The sequence below is a fragment of the Miscanthus floridulus genome, chromosome 8 (assembly GCF_019320115.1).
Source record: "Miscanthus floridulus cultivar M001 chromosome 8, ASM1932011v1, whole genome shotgun sequence".
In the NCBI taxonomy this organism is placed as follows: Eukaryota; Viridiplantae; Streptophyta; class Magnoliopsida; order Poales; family Poaceae; genus Miscanthus; species Miscanthus floridulus.
This window is the reverse complement of record NC_089587.1, coordinates 88,817,189-88,844,836: the sequence shown is the minus strand read 5'-3', so window position 1 is coordinate 88,844,836 and position 27,648 is coordinate 88,817,189. Positions and strand designations below refer to the sequence as shown.

Below are 27,648 nucleotides of genomic sequence, written 5' to 3'. Positions count from 1 at the left end.
ACAAATTTGGAGCTATTTTGAGCAAGTTATGAGTTTTTGGGAATATTTAACATTTTCTAGAAAATCATTTCCTAAATCCTTTTAGAAAAAGCCAGCCGATGAAAACGCTGGGTGCACCCGGTGTAGTGCACCTAGGTCTACGCCTGAGTCACTGATGAGCGGGCCCCCGCGGGTCAGCCAGCCCCACCTGCCAGCCACACGCTGCAGGATAGGCGCCGCTGATCGGCGCGAACTCGCCGTCGGCGAGGTGGCCAATGACGAGGTCACCACCATCATGACCACCGTGACAAGGCAGACACGGCAGTGCAACGGGCATGGCCAGAGGTGCACGGAGGCGACCTCATCGGCGTGCATGGCGGCACGGTGGCTCGGCTCTCCGACGGGGGCGCATCTCCGGCCATGGGGTGGCGCGGGGAGCAGAGTGGGAGCTCCACCGAGCTCGGGCGGTGCTCATGCATGAGAAAAGAGAGCGAGAAGGAGGACGGAGAGGTGAGGTCCATGGAACGGAGCACTCCAGCAAGGAGGAGCTCAGTCCGGTGAGCGATTCACGGCCGGTGAAAGCTTACCATGGTGAACCGACGCAAGCACGGGGTGCGCGAGGTGGAGGCGGAGCTGCTGGCAAGATGGAGCGGTCGACGGCGAGCTGTCGTGGCCGGGTGAGCCAACTCCGGCGAGGCAAGGCGCGGCGTGGGTAGTGGCGGAGGTGAGCGCTCGCGTGCTCTGCTGCTGTGCTGCAGCTGGCGGAGTGGAGAGGCAAGTGGGGAGCGCGGCGCGGTCGGGTAGGTGAAGGCGAGCGCGTGGAGTGGCGGGGCCCGCTGAGGTGCCACCCGTACGCCGTCGCCGGCGTGCGGTGGCCACGCGGCGGTCGCGGCCTGACACCGGTCGGGCGAGCCAGCGCAGAGGTAGGCCGGGCCGGCCTGTGCTGCGGGGCCGAAAGGGAGGCAGTGGCCTATTAAGGTGAAAATGATTTTTTTTTCCTTTTTATTTTCTTCCCCAAATTCATTCAAATGAATTTTTAAACTTTTTTAAAGTAATTTCAAAAGTTGGACCCAAAATAAAAGTTGTTTAGAAATTTAAACTCTACAACTTTGTCAAAAGGTGCAAGGTCTAAATCCAAACAGATTTTGAGATGGAAGTTAAAAGCTAAATAAAGGGTATTTTGACCATTTTTTAATAATATTTTTAAAAGCAAAATTTGGGGAAATTTTGAATACCAACCTTGCTCCAAAATGCACGTGAAACATTTCTAAGTCATTTGTACTCTCAAACAATCATGTTAAACATCATTACAAGCACAAACACGACCCAGGTTCATTTAAATAGTAATGCAACTTATCTGTTTCACGAGCATGTTTCATATGTTTTAAAGCATTGTTTCAGTTATTATTTCACATGATTATGCATGTATGATTATGATGCTTGATGATGCATTATGTTCATGATTTGCAGTGCCTAAATGCTTGCGTAACACCGGGGTGTTACAGGTACTCCTCAATATATGCAGATCATCAAGGTGCTTCGGCCCTTGTTTTCTGAACCTCCCATGGTTGCATTTGATATCTTTCTTAGGATTATTGCACCTCTGAAATTAAATGAAACAAAGGGTTCATTAGCAAGTAACACAATATGAAAGCATTGAAAATGAACAATGAATAATGACAGTAAAGTGCTTGCAGCCAGGTGTTCATCCCACCATTCCTTAGAGCACTCAACAGTTCGCTTCGCCTCATTCCATCCAAGCCTAGTTGCACTATTCTTCAACTCCATGAACCATGTATATTCCTTTTTCATATTGTCCCACTTGTTCTTGAGTTGTTTCTTTGTTAGCTTCTGACCAGTTTTTTTCTTCATGCTTAGATATAACATTTTTCCAACCAGTCCTATTGAAAAATCCCAACGGCCTATTCCCAGCTTCTATCTCTCCTTTGTAGATATCAATAAAATGCCTCACATTGGAATCACACCAATCCGCCTTATCAGCCATTCTTGAATGAAGAAAAAAAACTTTGATTCAATTTAGTTACCATAACATGACTACGAGTATCACACCAATTTATGCAGTGATCAGTACCAGAAGGAAGAAGTACCCATTATGCTGCAAAGGAACACGGTCTGATACTTCTACCACCCAAGAACTAGTGTCTATCTCTATACTCTTTTCCTTCAATTCATCGATGATATATCTAGTCTGACACAAGTATATTTCACAGAACACAGTTTATAAAACCTTCATGTGCACGAGCCAATTTACTACTCGAATGAACAAGCCATCTGTTTATTTTCTCAATATACTCCATGAATCAATAATGGCTACCTATTTGTATCTATGGGATAGCACAGAGCACAATGGGGAATTCAGTATGCTTGAGCTCCTAGAGACTCACCTCGAATCCTGACTCATGCAATCTCGTCCACTCGAGTGCCTGCAGATCCGGGGCTGCCAGCCACGGATTTGCGCCACCACTGACTCCTGCAGCTTGGTCTGGGGAGGAGACGAAAGGGGCGGCCACCAGCATGGCCCTAGGAGAGAGGTCAGCGGCGTCCTGCTGGAGGCGGTGGCCCGCTGCAACGGAGAGAGGTCGGTGGGGGCCCGCTGCGATGAAGAAAGGGCGGCGACGGCCCATTGGCGGCGCCGATAGGACGGCGGCGGCCCGCTACCGGCGGCGACCCACTGCGACGGACAGGGCGGCGGCGGCCCGCTGCGACGAAGAAAGGGCGGCGGCCCTAGGGAGGAAGAGAGGGCGGGATGCGCTCTTGCCGGGGAGGAGCGGCCACCGTTGCCGACGACGAAGGAAGCGTCATCGCCGGCCCGTGCGCTAACCCTAGCGCGGCCTGTGGTTGTGGACAGAGGAGAGCGATGGTTCTGGACCAAAGAAAGAGAGGAGAGCGATGGAAAGTATCGAACCAGTACGTTGTAAAGAGTGGCAGGCGGGTAATTTGGTGCAAAACCAATCCTTCGCAACCGGTGAAAGCTGGGTAGGAGGTGCTGCGGGAATACAACGTCGCGCGAAGTTGCTTTTTGTTGAAGTACCGCGCTATCTCTGCACGCTTTGGTTAGCTTTTTACTTTTTGCGGCAGTCACAACACTTTAGAAGTCAAACCAAACAGACCCTAAGGCTTTTTTAAGGCTTAAGAGGCGGCTAGGAATTCCAGCTGTCACTAAAAATCGATTTCTAAATACGGTTAACAATTTAATTCGTCTTTGAAAATAGATGCAACACAGTAAAAGTTATAATGTTTTCAAATGAAGTCAAGTGAAGACAAACTTTATATCAAATCTGTATTACTCGTACAGATCTACAACTTTGTAGTTGATAAATTTTTCATTTATATTCATTAAGGCCTAAAAATTTTAGATTTAAGTTTTCATAATTTGAAATTCAATATTTTAAATTTTTTCAGATGACATGTAGCTCTCCTATCAGTTCGTCGGAAACCTGAGAGGTACGCTTTTCAATCAAGTAAATAAATAAATATAATCGCTCCACAATCCAATAGGATCGAGTAAGGGATTCACTTGTGTTTAGGTGAGTGGATTTTTCTTCTAACCTCCAACAATCCAACTACCTCAACTTGCTCCACCATGCTATGGCGTTGCATCTCGTCACTGTCATGCTCTGCCTCACCACCATCCTCCTTCGTATATAGCCGGCTGCTCAATTATCTTTGACTTGAATCTCAAATAGCTAAGCTCAAGTAGCGACTGCATTAATTTTCTTTGACTTAAGCTCAACATGCTGAGCAAGTGTAGGGACTCTATTGTCTTCGACTTAAAAGCTCAACTTGCTAAGCAAGCAGCGGCCAATGACCATCAACTTGTAATTCTACAACCTCGACATTCTTAATAATGGACAAATATTGTGAAATATATCTTCTCAAGAGGATGGACAAACAAAACGAACAGAGAAAGAAAGCCATGAAGAGAACAACCATCAACTCAATCCCATTGCAATCAGTTGTTCTTGTCCTATGGTCACCAACGCTCACAAAATATTTTGAGATTTACAGCGGGGAATGAATGATTGATTGATCCAAAGGAGCCCTAAGATATAATCTACACTATATTCTTTTCAAGGCATAAGCCATGAGCGCGGTCTTTGAAGTATATTTTGACCTTCGATTGTACTTCAGCAGCAACTATTATGGCAACAAAGTTATAAAATGTCACTCCAATCTAATGGTATCATTTTTGTAGGACAAAATTTTGCATCAGTAAAAACATAATTGTTGATCAAAGAATACAACGTCTGAATCTTTAAATTTGTGCGTGTCTTATAAAAAAGAAAATATCAAAGGAAGTCCAGAAATCATAGATAGATACGAGGCTGAGTTGCATCCACCGATGAGAAGAAAGAGATTAGCGAGAGAAACAGACCATCGAATCAGATTGGATGCGAACGGGATGAGATCCTCGTAACCATTTGCCGGCCATTTTATTCCCGACAGGGACTTGCATATGTGTGCTCCCATCCTCCGGGGCCAAATCCACACCATCCAGATGACACCCCAGCATATTGGCATTGTTTCAGATACACCCTCAAAAGAAATAATCTTCGGTCTTTAGTTCCACTCAAATGAACACCTGAGTAATTCTTAGAAATTCTCAAGGTGTTTGGCTGATCCAATTTGGATCTGATTTTGGTTGATTTCGGCTGACTCAATAGTGTTCTGAAACAAGTTGAGACTAGACAAAGTCTTATAATCACCAAGTCAATAGACTCATCATACTTTTGTCGAATCATAGTATAGATAGATATAGATATAGACGTACAATCACTCCCACACGCAAGCCCAACTTATATGTTTTATACATAGTTTATCGCTTTGTTCGTTTAGACTGGTTTGGCTTATAAGCCATGGCTGAAAGTACTATTGGCTAGTTTGATGTAAGAGAAAAATATTGTTCGTTGACTGATAAGCCATGGCTTATAAGTCAAATACGACCAAGCCAACATGCTATATGTAATTCTCTAATTTATTACCTTTAACTATTTTCTTCCCCAAGCCTAAAATTTGTAGAGTTTGCATTGGTGGTCCTCATTTTCGCTATCCGATACACAAATATAACCTACTAATTGCAACATTACTAAATAATATAAATACTACACCAGCAGTCCTAAAAAACAATTCTCACTTTTAAGAAGTCAAATGATTTCAAATTTAACCAAACTACATACTAGAAAATAGTAATTTATGATACCAAATTAATACCATTAGATTTGTTATGAGATATATTTTTATATTAAACATGTTTGGATACATGAATGTTGATATGATTTTCAATAAAAGCGGACAAACTTAGAAATGTTTGACTCGTTTCAAACCTAGAATTACATTATTTTTAGGACGGGCAAAGTAACACACGATACACCATCAAAAACTAGTTTAAGACTTTTAGGATGCTATAATCATTATGGTTAGAGAGAGGCAATTTTAAAAGTTTTCTTTTGCGATGAACAATTTTAAAAGTTGAGACCTATGAAAGCCTGAATATTACTTGGTGCTCACCAATCACCGCTAGCATCAATGTCTTTGTCGAGTGCCAATAATCAACAACAACAAAGTCTTTAAGTCCCAAACAAGTTGCCAATAATCACTAGCATTAATTTTAATCTGTGTACTATTAAACTGCTGTTTTTAGAGCAACAACAGCTCTTCTGCAACGTGTTTGAGTTTCAGTACAGTAGCAACTTGTCTTTTCAGTTTTCTGGAGCTCGAATAAGCAAATGTGTTTTTAGCTGGCACATTTCTTGAACTGCTTGAGTGGTTGTCTGTTCTCTCTAGGTCTATCCGCTCCAATGTCTCCATGGCTCATAGTTTATTTATTAGTTTAAATCCTTGTATTATCTGAAGCTGATAGCATGCCTGTTCAGATAGCATTTTGTTCTGTCCAACAATAGTGTTTTTAGGTTCCAGTCCTTCTGCTAACACTACCAGAATCCAGAGATTTTGTGAGAGTGCAAAACACATCACGAAATATGGTTTTACTCTCACGAAAATAATGCGTGAGGGTACATCATCACGCATCAATTCTCATGACAATAGACACACGAAAATCACATTTTCGTGAAAGTTGAGGATGCTATAATCATTATAGGTTATTTTAGTTTTACTTAAATTAGATACCTATGTTACAAAAGATAAATCCTTTTACCGGCATTAACATGGTCTTAGACACTTTCCTAATATATATAACAATATATATTACCTAAAATCTTAAGTAAAGAGTACATATTGTGAAAATGTTTTTAAACAAATCTACCTTGCTAATTTGACGTTGTCAATCTATAAAATTTTTTTTATGTTTATAATTAAGTAAGTTAAAATAAAAAATTCAAACAAACGTGGCTTCTGTCGAGTGGGTAATAAACTAGAGTAGAAAGTTTGTGAAACCTTTTGTTAGACAAGAGGTTTCCCTCGCTTTATTGGCCCCGTTCGGCTTACAAAAAACCGGTTTGTTCGACTTGTTTTTTCAGCCGGAACAGTATTTTTCTCTCACAATAATTCAGCCAGAACAGTATTTTCAGCTAGTTTCAGCCAAGTTTCAGTAAGCCGAATGGGGCCAGAAAACAAAGCAGCATAGTGATTATAGCACAGCGTAACGGCGTGCCCGCCCAAAAAGACCTAGACGGTGAAAGATCCTTATTTGGTTTTGATAATTGAGTGACAATCCTAGGTGGACTAATTGTGTTTATATGAGATACGCGGGTGATTAGTCCACAGGTACATGTGTGTGAGCAACATATGCCATGGAGGTGGAAATAGCTTGGAGATGTTGCAAAGCTTACATATGTGATGATAAAGGAGCTCATTGCACATAAGACATGACATTGAGTCATGTGATCAAGGTAGAGAAGATCAAGACATGACTTGGTTTGATGGACCAGTTGTAAGCGTAAAGGGCAAGTTGAAGGCTTTAGAGCGATGGACCACGTGGCGGTAAGGCTTGAGCAAGACTTGGCGCCGATGGACGAAGGCAACGGTGAAAAACAAGTGAAGTCAAAATCGATGAACCAATACGGTCACGTGATGATATGAAGTTGATCATATCATTTGGTGATTGGTTGTGCATGTGTTGCATCGATATTGGAGGAGATGGAATGGAATGCGCAAGGCAAAAGTATAACCTAGGGCATTTTATTTCACCGGCCATAGGTGTATAGAGAAGTTGATGACCGGGTTTAGGATAGATGACCGTACTATCAAGAGGGACAAACTTGTTTGCATATCGGTCATCTAGTGCCACTCGAGTGATCTAACTTTGCATCATCGCTAGGATCGAGTGGCGTGACAAGTTGAGTGGCTAATCCTTTAAAAAATATTTATGAAAAGCTAACACACATACATATGGTGGCGTACATTTGGTGGTGTTGGCATATTTGTAAGGAGAAGTTGGAGTTGATGTGGATCAACTCGGTGAAGACAAGGAGGCAAAAGGAGGTCACTGCGAGTGACCGGACACTGGCCTAGACTGGACCAGCGCGTCCAGTCAGTGGCAGCAGTAAAGGCGCAGGCGTCGGTCTTTCGACCGGATGCTGGGTCACTTTGTGACCGGACGTGTGGTGGGTGAGTCCGGTCCCGCTGACGTGGCGGCACAGAGAAGAGGAGAAGGACCGGATGTTGATGTTGCGTCCAATCGTGACCTACCGAACGCGTCCGGTCGTAGTTAAGTGGCTCTGGGAGCTCTCTAGACTCAACTGGACACTACCCCTCCTACGTCTATTCGTAATCGAACTGACACGTCCGGTCGTCGTGTGACCGTTGGCGCGTGAAGTTACCGTTGAGATCGAGTGGCTCCGGTTGAACACAGAGCGACACATGGATGACATAGCGTGACCGGACGCTGGTCGGGTGCGTCTAGTTAGTGTGACCGACGTGTCCGGTCGCCCCGAGCAGTGTCCAGTGAAGGGGTACAACGGCTCTATTTTTGTGGGGGCTATAAATAGAAGTGTTGGCCGGCCTTTGACTGGTTAAAGAGCACATTATAGCCTTGGTGGCTTATGTGGTGGTGCTTGGGAGCCCACTAACTCACTCTAGCTTGATAGTGTTCATCCGATTGAGTGAGTGAGCGATTCTAGTGTGATTGTATCGAGAGGTTGTATCGAGTGGCACTAGGTGATCGAGTTGCAAGCCGGTGGTACTTGTTACCCTTGGAGGTTGCCACCTTGTAGACGGCTTGGTGGTGGTCTACGTCGAAGCTCGCAAGAAGCTTGTGCGGTGCTCCGGAGAAGAGCTTTGTGAGGGGCATTGTGCTCGCCTCACAGGAGCCGTGAAGAGCAACTCTAGTTGAGCGTGTTATTGAGCTACCCTCACTTTCGGGGTAGGTTCTTGCAGTGCCTGACGTGCGGGCTTAGTGGGAGATGCCAATTAGCTGCCGAACCACCAAGTGAGTGGTCGACACAACGGGGACGTAGCGTGTTGACAAGCACGCGAACCTTGAGAGAAAATTCATCATGTCAACATTGTTCTTTCCGTTAGTTTGCAATCCCCTGACACAAGCTTGCAATTATTTTCATATACATTATGCTTGTGCAGTTGCTCTTGCAATTAGTTAGCTTGTGTAGCTCACTAGTTATCTTCTTGCTTGTGTAGCATAGAAGTAGCTCTCTTATGTGACTAATTCGGTTTGTGTAATCTTGTTAGTCACATTGCTTAGTTTGTGTAGCTAAGTAATTTGTGTTCTCTAATTTGACATTAGTTGCCTTGTTATTGAGCATTGCTAGTGAGCATAGGTGGTTTTGTGCTTTTGCTTACTAGCATGTGTAGGAGCTCTCTCGTTGTTTAAAGTACTAGTGGCATAGGTTTATGTGATATTGCTTCTAAAATTTGTTAGGTAAGCTCTAACTAAGCCCGCCACCTTAATTGTTTAATTAGGATCTTTATAAGGTGCTAGAGAACATAAATAGAGGGGTATAGTCTTGACTAGACCGATAATTTTAATTCCGTATTTATTTCGATTAGTCGACGCGATTAAATTTAGAAAGAGTTATTCATCCCCTTTAATCCGTCGTCTCGACCCTTTCAGACGGTCAACACAAAATCGTTCTCAGCATCCTCAAACAACACAGGTTCAGCTCAGTGGAGTCACATCGTCGGAGACCGAAACCGAAGGCTGATATCCCGATATTAGTTCCAAATTTTTTTGCAAAATGCAACTGTAGCGCTTTTCGTTGTTATTTGGCAATTAGTGTCTAATCATAGTCTAATTAGGCTTAAAAGATTCGTCTCGTGAATTTCGTCTAAACTGTGTAATTAGTTTTATTTTTTATTTATATTTAATGCTTCATGTATGCGTCAAAGATTCGATGTGGCGGGGAATTTTGAAAAATTTGACAAAATGAATCGGAACCGAACAGGGCCTTAGTGAATTTAGCGGACTTCCGCAGATTCCTGGTGGACGTGCAGCTTCCGATCCATCCTCTGTACCATCTATTCCAACTTCTCTCCATCCTCTGTACCAGCTCCTTCGTTCCTGACCAGACCGCACCTTGAAAGCACATGTTATTTCGAGATTTTCATAAGCACCACAAAGCCGTAACAAAGATAGCATTTGTCAGCAAATGCTTCTTGTTAGCTGGCCAAAAAGTCACCACAAACTCATAAGACCATTCGCCACTCGGATTAATATTTTGAGCGAGGAAGGCCCAAAGAGCTTTTGCCACACAACAATCAAAGAACAAGTGGTAAATACACTCAGCTTCGGAATAAAATAGGCAAGTTTTATCATATACCTCTCTTCTCTCAGCTAGGTTATCCCTCGTCAGCTTTATTTGTGAAACCTTCATATTCGTATAGGTCCATGAACTCTTTTCATATTAAATTAGACCAAAATGTGAGGGTCCAAATGCACATTCCTCAACGATCTTTGTGCGTCTTGCTTTCGTTGCCGCGGCCGCATCCATCAATGGTCTTTATGCGATTCCGCCCCCAGCTCGTCTTCTCCTCACTATCCAGCTCCACCCCTAAACCCAGAACCCAGCCCGCCGCAACCCTAGCCGCCGCCGCGAGCCGCCGGCACCACACCACCTCCGCCGTTACCTCGATGGCCGCGCCATCGGAGGACACGCTGCGGCGCGCGCTCGCGGAGCGCCAGGCCGCCGCGGACGCGCAGGCCGAGGCCGTGCGCGCGCTCAAGGCCGCCGGCGGCGCGTCCAAGGCCGACGTGGACGCCGCGGTCGAGGCGCTCAAGGCGCTCAAGGTCGAGGCCGGCGCCGCCGCGCGCCGGCTGCAGCAGGCGCTCGGGGCGGGCGCGGGTGGCGCCGCGAGGGAGGAGCTGCGGCAGGCGGTGGTGAACACGCTGGAGCGGAAGCTGTTCTACATACCCTCCTTCAAGATCTACCGCGGTGTCGCGGGGCTCTACGACTACGGGCCGCCCGGGTGCCGCGTCAAGGCCAACGTGCTTTCCTTCTGGCGCCAGGTGACGCCCGCGATTCTGTCTCTAAATGCACTTTGACCTCCCATGTATGTAGTTTCGTCTTAGCTGATGCGCGTGGCTGCTGCGCGGCAACGATTGTGACATGTGTACATTCAGATGCGGAAAAGTGGTTTGTTTTATGCGTAATTAATCCATGTATAGAATTTTGTTTTCCCCTGAGGGGTTGTATCTATAATCGATTATGACAACGATTTTCTATTAGGACAGGAGTGTTGCATTGGTCCAGTTGATAATTTTTTTTTCCCATGCTTTAGTTGTACATTGGCTACTGTAATCGTGCCATAACCTTTTCATGTCATTTAGTAAGTACTGATTGGAAAATGCGCTATGGAAAATTAGAATTTTTTAGCCTTCCTTGTGTACTCTGTGTTGTTAGTTTCGGTTCTAGGTTTACGATGTGAATTGCTATTTGGAACTGGCTACATTATAGTGATTTCTTGTGTTTGATGATTCATTTTGTTCTACTTCTTATTTGCTAAGAGTACCAACATTCTTAATTTCTCTCCCAGCACTTCGTTTTGGAAGAGAACATGTTGGAGGTTGACTGCCCCTGTGTGACGCCTGAGGTTGTCTTGAAGGCATCAGGCCATGTTGAGAAGTTTACTGACCTCATGGTCAAAGATGAGAAGACAGGCACATGCTACCGTGCTGACCACTTGTTGAAAGATTTTTGCAAGGAGAAGCTTGAGAAAGACCTTGCCTTGCCCCAAGAGAAGGCTGATGAATTTAAGCGTGTTCTTGCCATTTTGGATGACCTATCAGCAGAGGAACTTGGTGCAAAGATTAAGGAATACAGCATTGTTTCCCCCGATACAAAGAATCCGCTTTCTGATCCCTACCCATTCAATCTTATGTTCCAGACATCTATTGGCCCCACTGGTCTTAGTGTGGGGTAAGAATATCTCCATCCTCTCTGTAATTATGTTCCTTCTGTGGTGATTGGCTAAAAAGGTCCAATTTGTGTGGTGGAAATAGGTATATGCGACCAGAGACTGCACAGGGTATTTTTGTAAACTTCAAGGACCTGTACTATTACAATGGCCAAAAGCTCCCCTTTGCCGCTGCTCAAATTGGGCAAGCTTTTAGAAATGAGGTTTGTGTTTTTTTGTCACATTTCTATAAATGGCTACTACTACTAATTGCTGTGTTATATGCCATTTAACTCAATCATAGCTTGCTTCAGTCACTGTTTGTTCAGTGCCTCATACTTTGTTATTGAAATTAATAGAGGTTCTACACTAACTTTGTTTTTGTTAATATGCTTGGAATAATTTATACATTCTGATAGTTGACAGTACATTTGTTCATGTTTCTAAAAAGCAGTTATCGGCTATTCAAAGTTGCTTAGATATTCCTTTTTTTTCAAGTACTCACTACGTCTAGAACTTGACAATCAGATCTCGCCACGGCAAGGTCTTCTCCGAGTGCGTGAATTCACATTGGCAGAGATTGAGCATTTTGTGGACCCAGAGGACAAATCACATCCAAAATTTGTTGATGTTGCTGATTTGGAGTTCCTGATGTTTCCAAGAGAGCTGCAACTCTCTGGGGAGTCAGCCAAGCTAATGAAGCTTGGGGAAGCAGTTTCAAAGGTTAACAGTTGCTGGCAATTTTTTCTCTTTCCAATTTGATATATTCCCTTTGTTCTTTTGTTTATATATGCTGTTTTTTACCCTGGATATAATTGTAAACTATTACACTACTGTTATTTACAGGGAACTGTTAATAATGAGACACTTGGTTACTTCATTGGAAGGGTCTATCTTTTCCTGACATGCTTGGGAATTGATAAGGGTCGGTTGCGCTTCAGGCAGCATCTACCTAATGAGATGGCTCATTATGCTGCTGACTGTTGGGATGCTGAGATAGAGAGCTCTTACGGGTGGATAGAGTGTGTGGGTATTGCTGATAGATCTGCATATGATTTGAAAGCTCACACGGTAAGCTTACTGCATCTTTTTCACAACCTGGATAATTTATCAGATACATATTTTTTTGTGCTTTGGATATGTTGCTATGGCAATTGAAGTTGCTCATCTCATGTTGTAACTGCACTTGGTAAATGAATTGTATCATTGTCCTCTGTTTGGTGTGCAAATGTGCTGCTAATATTACCATGATTGTCTGCTTACTATCTCACAGGAGAAAAGTGGTGTCCCACTTGTTGCTCATGAAAAATTCTCCAAGCCTAGAGAGGTTGAGGTGAGACATAAAATCCACTTTTCCAGTTTCTTCAGTAGCTATATCTTAGTTTTCATGTTAAATACATGACAGTGTTTGCTTACCCATTGAAGTACATGGTTCAAGTTAAATTAAATATTACAAAAAAAGTACGGTTCAAGTTCACTACCGTTCTGAGTGCCAATATAGATTTTCCCTTTATACTTTAAAATGAACTTTTTATTTATGGCATTAACATGTCCTTATATGTTTGCTGATATTCATTATTGCAGAAACTTATCATAGTTCCCTCAAAGAAAGACCTGGGGCTGGCTTTTAAGGGCAACCAAAAGATGGTCCTTGAAGCATTGGAGGTAACAAGTCTATCATTATCCTTGTTATACGTGGCTGCTAGCTTTTCTGATGTCTCCCTTCCCTGAGTAAACTACTTTATTCTGTTGGTATCACCATATACCAGGCTATGAGTGAGAAGGAAGCATTTGAGATGAAAGCTGAACTAGAAACCAAGGGGGAGACAAATTTTAAAGTCTGCACACTTGGAAAAGATGTGGTGATTACAAAGAAGATGGTATCTATCAGCATGGAGAAGAAGCTGGAACATCAGAGAGTCTTCACCCCTTCGGTCATCGAGCCGTCATTTGGCATAGGCCGTATCATCTACTGCTTGTTTGAGCATTCGTTTTACACAAGGCCTAGCAAATCAGAAGAGGAACAACTGAATGTCTTCCGGTTCCCTCCTCTTGTGGCTCCCATCAAGTGCACCGTGTTCCCCCTCGTTAAGAATCAAGAGTTTGATGCTGCTGCCAAAGTAATCGCTAAGGCATTAACAACTGCTGGTATCTCCCACATTATTGACACTACTGGTACGTGCGATGCAATCGTAAATACTCCACTCCGTATAATGTAGGCTGAATGGACTATAGTAAGCATAAGCTTGTGTTTGTTTTCTTGCAGCAATTTCTATTGGGAGGAGATATGCGAGGACAGATGAGATTGGTGTTCCATTTGCTGTAACAGTGGATTCGGCAACAAACGTGACGATCCGAGAGAGGGACAGCAAGGAGCAGATCCGTGTGGACATCAACGAGGTGGCATCCGTGGTGAAGCAGCTGACAGAAGGCGAAAGCACCTGGGCAGATGTTTCTGCAAAGTATCCTGCCCATGTTGGTCCCCAAGGTGACCAGGAGTGAAAAATCCTTCCACCCTCATGTCTAAGAAGGCGTCAGGATGGATTGTCTTCATTCTCCAATTGCCGAGAAGATTGACTAGCCCAAACATAACCTCTTTTGGTATTGACACGATCCAGCAAGGCAGTTTTTCCCCCTCATACATACATGATACGTGCTATAGCAGTTGGATGTTATGAAATTTGCAGATGTCACCAATGTTTTTGTTTCTTTTAAATGTCTGTTTCTTGATATATTCTGACCCATACAAAATTTACCATTTGAGTTACTTCTGAACTAGCTGTCCTTTTGTAAGGTCAGACTGAGAATTGTTCAGGTATCTACAGTGGAATTGGAATTTCAGTTACTTATCTCAATTGCCGTGTCTGTTGGTCTGTTGGTGCTCACCGCTCAGCTGGAGTATTACCAAACAAGATGATTCCGTTTGGAATCCTCCAGCCTAGCTCATGACTCATTTCCTTAGCGATTAAGGCAAAGTGATGTCAACAAAGGTGTTGGACAATTCAATGCCCTTGTCACCTTGTGCACAGGCTTTCTTAAGCCTTGCACCTGCTCCGTCTTTTTTTTTTTTTTGATAAGATTGCGCCTGCTCCGTTGAATTGCTTTGATCATAGTCAGAGATGCTACGTTGCTGGTGCTCGTCACAGAATTTTCGATGGCGTTTGCCCGATGGCGTTTGCCCATAAAAAAAGCTGGAGTTCTCTGCCGGCGTTTCCAATGGTCTAACAGGGTGGCCCCTGTCTTTCACACGCAGTGGCGGAGCTTGACTGAACAAACAAGAGAGTTAGTCCATATAATTGAGCTCTATACACAAATAATATCAAAATTATTGTTTAATCAACCGATATTGAGCTCTAAACACTTATAAATAGCACCAAAATTACTGTTTATTCAATAGAGATTAAGGGTGCTTTTGGTAGAGATGTTTTCGGTTCTGCCAAACGCCACAAAGAGAGATGTTTCAGGAAGTATTGCTTGGAACTAATTCCTATTCTCATACTAGTTCACATAAACACCCAAAATATAGTTTCTCTTAATTCTAGTTCTAGTTTCAAGAATTCATGAGCTAGTCAAATAGTTTCACAAAGTGATTCTGATTCAGTAGAAAAAAAACGTTTTAGATAGAGAATATGGATCTACAATGTTTCTATAAGAATCTAAATCCCTACCACCCTAAGTTGGACAAGGGAGGCCATGGTCCACCTTGGCCTCAACTAAGCTCCGCCTTGAACATATAATAGCAAATATATCCATGCGTTACCATGGTTATGTACTCTTTTCATTTTAAAAATACTGTACATCTTGTTTTTTGACGAGTCAATTTTTTTTAATCTTGAATAAATAGATACTCTCTCCATTCTAAATTATAAGACTTGGCATTCCTAGATACATTGCTTTTGTTATATATCTAAACATAGTGTATATCTATGAAGTAAAAAAAGGTCAAAACGTCTTATAATTTGGAATAGATGGTGTACAAAGTAATATTTATGAAATGTAGAAGTATCATTAAATATAATAGAATTTATTTTTATAATAAATATATTAGGGGATACAACTGTTGATAAAATTTTCTATAAATCTAGTCAACCTTAAAAAATAGCTTCTTAAAAAGTGAGTGGTGCAATTACTTTTGGGACAAAGAGAATAGTGTATTGCATAGTCACCTATATGTCTTGCAATTCAACGATCCCGTCAACTGTTGCAATATGTTTTGAGATCAGACTGTCTATCATAATTAGACACATATTGTTTTAACTTATACGAGCATATATCGTGAGTTTAAGATAATGACGTGTACATATAGGCATTGTGGGAAGTATAATTCTCTAACTATAACTATATGCTAAATGTGTGGGATTGTGTCGGGTTCATAAACCCAGAGTCCTCAATGGGCCCGCTTCTCAGCAAAAAACTCGTCCTAGCAGACGACGTAGCGACCACGCAGCTTCCCGGGCCGGCCCAGATACCTAATGATAGGCCGGGAGAACGATCCGGTCCCCGACCGGAAGGCCTGGCTAAGGTGGGGACATAGTCCGACTCCAACCTCCTTTTCCGACCGGGGATACGCCGGACCTCTGCTTATAGCTCTTCTCCGACCGACATGGTCGGGGCCGACTGGGAACGATCGACCAGGGACGCCCGCTCGGTGAAGGCCCGAGGATCAGGCAGAGCAGATAAGGTAAGGCACTCAAGTCAAACCGCAATACCGAGGACCATACTCTGCCATACCCTGCGCACCTACAGGACGGTGCCACTAGGCCATTCCATATAGGAACTATGCAATCTTCTAGACGTGTCAGAACCCAAATAGTATTGTAGGCATCGATATTTGCCATACCAGGCGAACACGGTAGAGCTTGCCACATGCATCTAGACATAAACAATATTGTGGGCGCTGACAACCGTCTCGTACCCGACAGCGTGAGCAACAAGACTAGGTCGCACACGTATACATTCTCTCTTTCTCTGACTTATAAGAGCTCATCCCCTTCGACTATAAAAAGGGATGAGCTCTCTCCTAAAAAGGGATCTGGCTACTTCTGGCTCTCGTCAAGAAAGAGAAGCTAGACGATTCGAGCATTCGACCTGAAAACTCAAATAGCACAATAGCTCTAGAACTCTAAAGCTACACAGAGCATACGCTTTAATACTTAGCGCATGTTAGAGCCTCCGTCACTCTTGGCCCTTTGGTTCAGAGTCCGACCGGGCCTTTAATACCCCCCCTTCTTATTCCTACTTATTTGTAACCCCACAGCAAACTTCGAGCACCTGGGCTCAGGAATAAAGTCTCCGACCGACTGAAACTGGACAAAGGGCACGTTGCCTAAACCAATATAAATCATATGTCATTGAGTGCTAGGCCACATCCGATCACAACGCACGGCAAAACTACAAATATTTACTTGTTGATCATTTTCCGCACCGATAGTTGGCGCCGTCCGTGGGGAGGACGTCGTGTGTTCATGCTTTTGGTCATCGGATGGCCCATCTTTCCACCATCTTCGGCATGACGGGCTCAAGCGATACGATTCGCTTTGGCTCGCTGGAGTTTTCCATGCTCCCACCTATTGGGATGTGGGTTCCTCCCATCTTCGAGCCGCTCTAGACCTTCCTCTTCGGAAGTCTAGACTTCATCGTTGACCAGCTCGGTGTACTCCGCCTTCGCGAGGAGGTGCTCATCTCGGCGTCCACTGGAGGAGGAGCGCCTTCCGCCGGCCCTAGGCCACTCGACGACCTCAACATCGAGACACCTACGCTTCGCCTCGAGCCCATGCTGGGCTCAAACTCCACAGTGAGTAACATACATATTTTTCTTTATTCACTATTTAACACCTTCTGCCGACTCTCTGGAGGGACTCCGTTATCCTCACCATGACCATCGTACGACTGGTTCCCCTACGACTTCATTTCCCCTGGGGACGCGTATGCGAGGGGGCTCCGAAGGATGCTAACGCTGCCCCCTCTGACATCCAAATTCGTGGGGATGGCGGGCTATGCTCCCGCCTCCTTTCATGACCTCATAGATGATGAGGTCGAAAGCGATGGCTCCAGCATCGACGACGTCGTGGTATCTGGCCACCCTCTGTCCTGGGAGTGTGCTATGGTGGATGCCTTGGGACAGCCACCGATGGTAGCAAAATCTTTACACACTCACACCCCTACAGACCCTCGTGCGAAGGTCCTCATGCGTGCGCAGGAGCACGGCGAGGAGTTACGACAAAGGCGGCAGAGTCAGCCGCCACCTGCGCCTACGTGCTCGGCGCATCACGCTGCGTCATGTGCGTGTGACTCGACGAGCGGCGCTTAGGGTCACACCCACTAGGTCCAGCGTAACATCCTAGATGGAGGGAATGATCCCCTACAGTTTGCTCAGGCTAGCCAGCACATCGCTATTGCGACGATGCTTCTACGCGGCCTTCTCGAGCCTGCCGACCCACAGGAATAGGCAATCCACCAGAACCTTCGGACACTGGTGGAAACCACCACCATTCAACAGGCGGAGAGCTCCGCATCGTGACACCGGCTCGCGACCTCTTGCCCCGCCAGGGGAATGGGGCCGCACCAGTCGAATCGCTCCATCCACTCACCACTATAGTTGTTGGGCTAGGGTAGGAGGCCACAGCTGCACCACAGCCTGACCCAGCGCCCGCTCCACATCGACCACTTGTGCATGAACGGCTCAAGCCAAACCGTGATGCTCGCAATGTCATCAACAATCGACTACATGCCCGACACGATGATGGTGTCCATCAAGTGGCAGCGAGAGCAGGCGGCACGGGCCCTGGCCTGACCATCGAGGAGTGCGAGGACTCACACCCCAGGCATGGTGGCCGACCAAACGACCGAAGTCCTAGCCCAGATGGCCTGGGACCATGGGCCTTTGGTCGTCGCATCTAGAGAGCACCGTTCCCACAGCGCTTTCAACCACCCACCAACATCGCCAGAGACACCGGGGAAACAAACCCCGGTATATGGCTCGAAGACTTATGGCTCACCTACCGAGCTAGAGGAGTGGATGATGACCACTTCATCATTCAGTATCTCCCCATCTGCGTGGGGGAGCATGTTTGAGCATGGCTCGAATCCCCCCCCCCCCCGACAGCATTCGTGACTAGGCGGATCTCAAGAGGGTCTTCATCAGAAATTTTCAGGGGACATATGTCCATCCTAGGAATTACTAGGACCTCAAGAGCTGCTAGTAGGAGCCCAATTAGTCCCTATGGGATTACATCCGTAGGTTCTCAAAATGGTGCAACTCCCTTCCTGATGTCGTTGACGCGGATGTCATCAGCGCGTTCCTCTCTAGGATAAACTGTGAGTCCTTGATCCACAAGCTCAGCTGTCTAAAGCCTCGTACCACCCGTGACCTGCTCGACATCGCCACGAACCATGCCTCCGGCGAGGAGGTGGTCAAGGCGGTCTTTAGCGGCGGTTGGGACAAGGGCAAGGCCAAGCGCGAGGACCAAGGCAAAGGCCTCTCCACGCAAAGGGGCAAGAAGAACAAGAAGGATCAGCGTCAATCGGCCAACCTAGCTTTGGTCGCCGTAGCCGATCGTGCGGGCAAGCAGCCCTAGCAGGGCCAGCCCGACCACTTTGACAAGCTCATGGAGAGTCCATGCACCATTCACGCATACCCTATCAGGCACCTCTACAAGGACTATGAGCTCCTCAAGCACTTCCTGCGATAGGCCGGCAAGCTGAAGGAGGGGAAGGGCAAGGAGGAGGCGGCAAAGAAAGGAGGCGCAGCGGGCAAGGGTGATGATGGCTTCCCCGACCCCGAGGAATGCCTCATGATCTTTGGGGGATCCGATGCCATCCACTCAAGCACCAGCACAAAGTATGCTACAGAGAGGCATGTGCTGCCGAGACGGCTGTCCTCTCTTTCCTTAGCTAGTCGGACTCCCCGACCACTTTTGATCAGAGAGACCATCCTTCCCACATCGCTCGACTGAGTCACTACCCGCTCGTCGTTGACCGCATCGTCCGCAAGAAGCGCCTCACCAAGGTGCTGATGAACGGAGGCAGCGGCCTCAACATTCTCTACGTTGATACCATTGATGCCATGCACATCCTCTGGTCGGAGCTCCACCCAGTGAGCTCTCCCTTCCAGGGCATGATCCTAGGGATGTAGGCGTACCCACTCGGGCAGATCGACCTGCACGTCATGTTTGGCGACCGAGCCAACTTTTGCTCGGAGGTCCTCACCTTTGAGGTGGTGGACTTTCCAGGGTCCTACCATGCCATCTTGGGGCGGCCATGCTACGCCAAGTTCATGGTGATCCCCAACTACACCTACCTCAAGTTGAAGATGCCGAGACCAAACGGCGTCATCACCGTGGATAGCACCTTTTCGCACGCCTACATGTGCGACCGCGAGCATTACGAGCTCGCCATGGCCGTCATCAACTCCACTGAGCTCCTGGAGCTCAGGAATTCGTTGACTCTAGCAGTCCTAGACTGCAATGAGCCAACCTCCTTAAGTGCCATCCATCCGACCGAGGAAACCAAGGCGATGGAGATCGACCCCGCCGACCCGACCATGACGGTGCGGATCGGGACCAAGCTCCCGGCCAAATAGGAAAGCGAGCTCGCCGACTTTCTATGCGCTAATCACGATGTCTTCATGTTGAAACCTTCTAATATGCCAGGCATACCAAGGGAGGTCGCTGAGCACGCTTTATGCCTCATCCTAGGCTCGAAGCCCGCCAAGCAACGCTTGCGTCGCTTTGACGACGAGAAGTGCAGGGCCATAGGCGAGGAGATCACCAAACTCCTAGCAGCTGGGTTCATCAAAGAGGTATACCACTCCAACTGGCTAGCTAATCCTGTTCTTGTGAAAAAGAAGACCGGAAAATGGAGAATGTGTGTTGATTATACTGGCCTCAACAAGGCGTGTTAAAAGGACCATTTTCCTTTGCCATGGATAGACCAGATAGTCGACTCCACCTCAGGATGCGAAATCCTCTCCTTTCTAGATGCCTACTCAGGCTACCACCAGATCACGATGAAAGAGTCCGACCAGGTCGTGACTTCATTCATCACCCCGTATGGTTCGTACTGCTACGTAACCATGCCTTTCGGTCTGAAGAACGCTGGCGCCACCTATCAATGGTGCATGCAGCGATGCTTCGCCGACTAAATTGACCCGCCCGACTAGCCTGACCAAGTCGAGCGGCCAAAACCAACAATCGCCGTCTATGTAGATGACGTAGTGGTGAAAACGGCTCAAGCTAGCGACCTGATCGCAAACTTGGCCGCAACATTCGCAAACCTCTGAAGGTTCAATATCAAATTAAATCCTAAAAAATGTGTTTTTGGAGTTCCGAAGGAGAAGCTCCTTGGATACATTGTATCTGAGCGTGACATCGAAGCCAACCCCAAAAAAATCACGACCATCTCCAACATGGGCCCTATACGCAACATCAAAGGCGTACAGAGACTCACCGACTGTTTGGCCGCCCTAAACTAGTTCATCTCCCGAGTAGGGGAACGAGGAATGACCCTCTATAAACTTCTCGAAAAGACAGACACATTTGTCAGGATAGAAGAGGCACAACATGCCTTGGAAAGCCTCAAAACAACGTTGACGTCGGCCCCAGTCCTCGTCGCTCCTGAACGGGGAGAACTCCTCCTCCTCTACATCGCGGCAAACAACCACGTTGTGAGCGCCGCCCTCGTCGTCAAAAGGGAGGAGCCGGGATGCCCCCTGAAGGTGCAACGACTGGTGTACTTCGTCGGTGAGGTACTCACCGATGCCAAGGCTCGATACCCCTAGGTGCAGAAGCTTCTGTACACCGTTCTGATGGCGACTCGGTAGCTCCTGCACTACTTCACCGACCATGAGGTCATGGTCGCCACCTCGTACCCACTGGCAGACATCATCCGCAACCGCGATGTCGTAGGACAAATCTCCAAGTGGGCTCTCGAGCTCATGGGTCACGACATCAGGTATGTCCCTCGCACCGCTATCAAGTCTCAGGCTCTCGCTGACTTCATCGCCGAATGGACAAAAGTCCAGCTCCCAACCTCGGACGTCACCCACAAGTACTAGACAATGTACTTCGATGGGTCGGTTATGGCGTCCGGCTCGGGGGATGGAGTGGTTCTGATCTCCCCGGATGAGAGCAGGCTCCGCTACGCGATCCGTCTCCATTTTTTGCCTCAAACAACGCCACGGAGTACAAGGCCCTCATCAAAGGACTGCGCATCGCCGTCGAGCTCGACGCTACGCGGCTGTACGTCCGTGGTGACTCAGAGTTGGTCGTCGACCAAGTCATGAAGGAGTCCTCCTACAAGAGCCCTCTCATGGCAGCATACTACCAGTAGGTGCGCAAGCTCGAGGATAAGTTCTGAGGGATCGAATTGCATCATGTCTCTCGAAAGGATAACGATGCCGCTGATTTCCTCGCAAAATTGGCTGCCAGGTGGGTTCCGTCTCCAGATAGGGTCTTCATCAACGATCTCCACGAGCCGTCTACCCATATCCTGGAGGATCCGATCCACACACACTCCAACACCAATCTGGCACACAGGGGTTCCGACCTCCCGACATGCCCCGACCCCGACCAAGTGCTCGGAGGCTCCGACCTTGACGCCTCCAAGGTGACCAGGAGCGAAAAATCCTGCCACCCTCATGTCTAAGAAGGCGTCAGGATGGATTGTCTTCATTCTCCAATTGCCGAGAAGATGGACTAGCCCAAACATAACCTCTTTTGGTATTGACACGATCCAGCAAGGCAGTTTCCCCCCCTCATACATACATGATACGTGCTATAGCAGTTGGATGTTATGAAATCTGCAGATGTCACCAATGTTTTTGTTTCTTTTAAATGTCTGTTTCTTGATATATTCTGACCCATACAAAATTTACCATTTGAGTTACTTCTGAACTAGCTGTCCTTTTGTAAGGTCAGACTGAGAATTGTTCAGGTATCTACAGTGGAATTGGAATTTCAGTTACTTATCTCAGTTGCCGTGTCTGTTGGTCTGTTGGTGCTCACCGCTCAGCTGGAGTATTACCAAACAAGATGATTCCGTTTGGAATCCTCCAGCCTAGCTCATGACTCATTTCCTTAGCGATTAAGGCAAAGTGATGTCAACAAAGGTGTTGGACAATTCAATGCCCTTGTCACCTTGTGCACAGGCTTTCTCAAGCCTTGCACCTGCTCCGTCTTTTTTTTTTGATAAGATTGCGCCTGCTCCGTTGAATTGCTTTGATCATAGTCAGAGATGCTACGTTGCTGGTGCTCGTCACAGAATTTTCGATGGCGTTTGCCCGATGGCGTTTGCCCATAAAAAAAGCTGCAGTTCTCTGCCGGCGTTTCCAATGGTCTAACAGGGTGGCCCCTGTCTTTCCCACGCAGTGGCGGAGCTTGACTGAACAAACAAGAGAGTTAGTCCATATAATTGAGCTCTATACACTCATAAATAATATCAAAATTATTGTTTAATCAACCGATATTGAGCTCTAAACACTTATAAATAGCACCAAAATTACTGTTTATTCAATAGAGATTAAGGGTGCTTTTGGCAGAGATGTTTTCGGTTCCCAGTTGAATCACTGCCAAATGCCACGAAGAGAGATGTTTCAGGAAGTATCCCTCGGAACTAATTCCTATTCTCATACTAGTTCACAGAAACACCCAAAATATGGTTTCTCTTAATTCTAGTTCTAGTTTCAAGAATTCATGAGCTAGTCAAATAGTTTCACAAAGTGATCAGCAGAAAAAAAACGTTTTAGAGAGAGAATATGAATCTACAATGTTCCTAGAAGAATCTAAATCCCTACCAAATGCACCCTAAGTTGGACAAGGGAGGCCATGGTCCACCTTGGCCTCAACTAAGCTCCGCCTTGAACATATAATAGCAAATATGTCCATGCGTTGCCATGGTTATGTACTCTTTTCGTTTTAAAAATACTATACATCTTGTTTTTTGACGAGTCAAAAATTTTTAATCTTGAATAAATATATACTCCATCCGTTCTAAATTATAAGACTTACATTCCTAGATACATTGCTTTTGTTATGTATCTAAGCATAGTGTATATCTATGAAGTAAAAAAAAATCAAAACGTCTTATAATTTGGAATAGAGTGTACAAAGTAATATTTATGAAATATAGAAGTATCATTAAATATAATAGAATTTATTTTTATAATAAATATATTAGGGGATACAACTGTTGATAAAATTTTCAATAAATCTAGTCAACCTTAAAAAATAGCTTCTTAAAAAGTGAGTCGTGCAATTACTTTTGGGACAAAGAGAATAGTGTATTGCATAGTCACCTATATGTCTTGCAATTCAATGATCCCGTTCCAATATGTTTTGAGATCAGACTGCCTATCATAATTAGACACATATTGTTTTAACTTATATGAGCATATATGGTGAGTTTAAGATAATGACGTGTACATATAGGCATTGTGGGAAGTATAATTCTCTAACTATAACTATATGCTAAATGTGTGGGATTGTATCTGCATCTTCACTTGGTGGACATAATTAACCGAGAGTTAAGCAATTCTTTGCTCATGAGACATGTGCAGGGTGGATCAAGCTTCAAGCACATCAGGGTCATAGAAGAAACATATTAGTGTGTTGTTTTGTCCCGACAAACGATGGAAACATGTTCTTGGAAACCACGTAGACCCACTAACAAAAGAAATCCATTACAAACAATACATGTGCAAGTTTAAATCAATCACTCTTATCTCTAATTCATCACCATACCACTACTCGTAGTAAAACCAGCCAGAAAAGACGGATAAGAGAAGAGAGTGAATGGAGAAAATTTAGAGGATTTTTTTTCTTATTTTAATATTATACTAGCAAACATACATGTCAGTTGCAACTACAATGCGGTATGGTTCCAATTGGTTTGGGAATTACACTTTGTATCTGGATAAGCCCTTAACTCGTATGGGCATGGAAGAGAGTCACGAACCATGATTACAATTTGTTTTAGAATCAGACTTCGTACACTGCTTGGATACGCTACTTTAGTTTGTGGGAAGGAAAGAGATTGGGTCCTCAATCCTCATCAAACAGTTGTGGGCGATGAAAGACAAAAAAAATATTAGCCTCTTTAATATTAGGTATTAGAGATAGATATTATAGATATATCTATAAATCTTAGCCTCTTTAATATTAAGGATTAGAGATAGAAATATATTTAGAAATCTTAGCTCTTTAATATTAGAGATAGAGATATTATTATAAATCTTAGCCTCTTTAATATTAAAGATAGAGATAGAGAGATATATCAAGAAATCCTAGCCTCTTTAATACTAGAGATTAGAAATAGATATATATCAAGAAATTTTAGACTCTTTAAACTAGAGATTAGAGATTAGAGATAGAGACAGAGACAGAGATAGATAGAGGTGAATTTATATATCTACCATTTCTTATTGGCCCGTTAACCTGTCCCGCCTCATTTCACAGTCATCTTTGGTTACCGAACAAAATGTATGCAAGCTTAAACTAATTAGTACTGCTATCTCTGATTCATGACGTATTACTACTACTTTTATTAAAAACCGACCAAAACAAAAGAATCGGGGAGAGAGAGTGCAGGACCGAAATTTAGAGGTTTTCTTCTTCTTCTTATTTTCCTATTATATAGGTATATAATTATAGTTCTAGATATAGAATATATTAGATATAGATATAAATATGAGAGTTGCCATATTTTAGGTGCCTTAATTTTCATACAATAATCCTAGATAAACAACGGGTATAATTAAAGGGACAACCCACAAGAGAATTTTAAATTTTTTCTATAATTAAACAATATCAACACTGCATGTTCACTGAATAAGAATAAAAAATTAGACACCATAAATATTATAGTCAATGATGACAACAATGCATGTTGACTCTATAGTAACAAAAAACGAGGTGCCATAAATACTATAGCCAAGGAATGAAAACATTGCATATTGATCGAATATTAATATTTAATTAATCAGGACCCCTACATAAAGGACACAGATATAAAATTAGCTAGCCTTTCAAACCTGTCCCGTCCATGTGACGGCCATCTTGGGTCACTCATGGACTCTCTGATGGAGCCCCTTCTAGTGCCCAAGGACCACGCTCCGGTTGTCGCCGCCACGCCGGGCGAGCACGGCGGTGCTGCGGCCGACGAGAGCAGCACCGTCGTGGACACTACGAGTGGCCCCGCCAGGGCACTCGCCGACGCCGAAGAGAAGACAAACGACGACGGAGACGTACAAGGGGACGAGCTGTCCGCGTCCGTGCAGCGCCGGTTGGACGAGAGCAGCGGCGTGGAGAAGGAGGATGAAGAGGAGGAGGAGATTGGTGACGACGCGGAGGCCGACGACATGGCGGCGCGCATGGGATGCCGGCTGGCGGCGCTGTCCGGGAAGGCGCACGAGAGCGAGCCGTTAACCATCTTCCGCGTGGCGGGGCCCATGCGCGAGCGCAACCGGCACCTCTACGACCCGCAGATGATCTCCATCGGGCCCTTCCACCGCGGCGGCGGGCGGCACCTCGCGGCCATGGAGGCGCACAAGTGGCGGTACCTCCGCGACATCCTTGCCCGCCCCGGCGGCGCGACGCTAGCCACGTACGCCCGCGCGGCGCGCGCGATGGAGGCCCGCGCGCGCCGCCGGTACGCGGAGCCCGTGGCGCTGCCCGCCGCCGAGTTCGCCGAGATGCTCCTCCTGGACGGCTGCTTCGTCGTGGAGTTCTTCCTCAAGGGCCAGGAGAGCGAGGAGGACGCGCTCATCAACGCGACGTGGGCGATGCAGAACGTGTACAACGACATCCTGCTGCTCGAGAACCAGCTCCCCTTCTTCGTCCTCGAGCGCTTCTATGATCTCGCCACGGGCGGGCTCGGCCGGGACTACTTCGTCACCAACGTCCTCGTCAACTACCTCACCGTCAACATCAGCGCCGGCCCGCGGGACCCCGAGAGCACGCGGCCCCCCGACGGCGAGATCCACCACCTGCTGCACCTCTACTACCACTGGTTCCTGCCGCCGGAGGACCGGCTCGGGAGCGGGAGCGGCGCCACCAGCAAGAGCGAGGACGAGGCGCTGGAGGAGATGACGTCCAAGTCCATGGACGACGACGAGCGCACGCCGTGTCTGCTGCCGCCGGCGTCGGAGCTGCAGGACTCCGGGGTGACGTTCCGCGCCAAGAAGTCGCCGCGGAGCATGGTGGACGTGACGTTCGACCGGCGCGGCGGCACGCTGGAGATCCCGGCCGTGGAGAGCTACACGAACCAGGCCACCTTCGCAAACCTGCTGGCGTACGAGCAGAGCCGGGGCCGGTGGGAGCTGCAGCGGCTGGTGAGCTACGTGCTGCTGATGGCGTCCGTGGTGGACGCGCGGCGCGACGTGGAGGTCCTGCAGCGGGCCGGTGTGTTCGTGGGCGGGGACGAGGAGACGGCGGCGTTCTACGCGCACCTGGGCGAGCTGTGCCCGCCGCCCGAGTTCGTCAACAACTACTACGCCGGCCTGTTCCGCGACGTCCGGGAGTACTGCGGCCGCAGCTGGAACCGCCACCGCGCCGTGCTGGTGCACGACTACTTCAGCAACCCGTGGACCTGCATGTCCGCCGCCGCCGCCGTCTTCCTGCTCGTCCTCACCGTCGTGCAGACGATCTACACCGTGCTGCCTTACTACAGCCCGAATTAACCACGGCGAGATTGGCGTTTTACCGCCATCACACAGATCGGGTGTTGTCCTGTGTTTTTCCTGCAAGCGATTCTGCGGATCAAAGTACGCTTCTATGTTTTTCTTCTTCAATTTCTCCAACAATCCAAAAGGGGATCCATATGAATAATAATCCTATGTTTGTTTTCTTTATTTCTCCTATAAACAGTCCCTTTTCAGCATGTAGGTAGCTTGTTTATATCTAGTTTAAACAGGTGGGTTTCAAATGTAGCATTTCTATAAAAATGAGTCATTGTCATCATTTATCCTGAACAACTAAGTTCCTCCTTTTCCCTCGATCCGGGCTCCCCTCACGGCCTTCACATACGTTCTCTCGTCCTCGTCCAGATCATCGGAATATATACGGATAAACGAACGCGCTTCTGAAATTGCATAGTCCATGGTTGTTAGAGTAAGGCGTCTGTCCCACGTCTAGACGTCACACGCTACGTGGTCTTATGGTGTCCACGTATTTTATTTATCATAAAAATATCATTTTCGGTTTCATCTCATCTCTCTCCTCCATCTCTCCATTCAAAGCAATAGGGAGAGGAAGAATGTCAACACGCTCGACGCATGGCCGCTATGCTTCATTCACGCCTCCACTCGTCACCTCGGGTTCGCGCAAGCACAACTGCAGACGTCCTCTTTGC

At 46.3% G+C, this 27,648-nt stretch overlaps 2 protein-coding genes across 2 annotated transcripts; both read left to right on the top strand.

The window, feature by feature from the left end:
- Window positions 1-9,904: 9,904 nt before the first annotated feature.
- On the top strand, window positions 9,905-14,159 carry LOC136472889 (glycine--tRNA ligase, mitochondrial 1-like). Its single transcript, XM_066470593.1, has 9 exons — window positions 9,905-10,417; window positions 10,945-11,327; window positions 11,411-11,528; window positions 11,833-12,027; window positions 12,151-12,375; window positions 12,578-12,637; window positions 12,889-12,969; window positions 13,074-13,479; window positions 13,571-14,159. Exons 1-9 carry the CDS (start codon window positions 9,905-9,907, stop codon window positions 13,804-13,806), a joined length of 2,217 nt encoding a protein of 738 aa, XP_066326690.1. The 3' UTR covers window positions 13,807-14,159.
- An 11,155-nt stretch (window positions 14,160-25,314) lies between these two features.
- On the top strand, window positions 25,315-27,213 carry LOC136472888 (UPF0481 protein At3g47200-like). The gene has a single exon (XM_066470592.1). It carries the CDS (start codon window positions 25,367-25,369, stop codon window positions 26,975-26,977), a length of 1,611 nt encoding a protein of 536 aa, XP_066326689.1. The 5' UTR covers window positions 25,315-25,366; the 3' UTR covers window positions 26,978-27,213.
- Window positions 27,214-27,648: the final 435 nt, after the last annotated feature.

Coding starts and splice junctions, on each gene's coding strand:
- LOC136472889 (XM_066470593.1), top strand. CDS start 9,905: ATGGTCTTTATGCGATTCCGCCCCCAGCTCGTCTTCTCCTCACTATCC. Junction 10,418..10,944: donor TGCTTTCCTTCTGGCGCCAG/GTGACGCCCGCG, acceptor TTTCTCTCCCAG/CACTTCGTTTTGGAAGAGAA. Junction 12,376..12,577: donor ATGATTTGAAAGCTCACACG/GTAAGCTTACTG, acceptor ACTATCTCACAG/GAGAAAAGTGGTGTCCCACT.
- LOC136472888 (XM_066470592.1), top strand. CDS start 25,367: ATGGACTCTCTGATGGAGCCCCTTCTAGTGCCCAAGGACCACGCTCCG.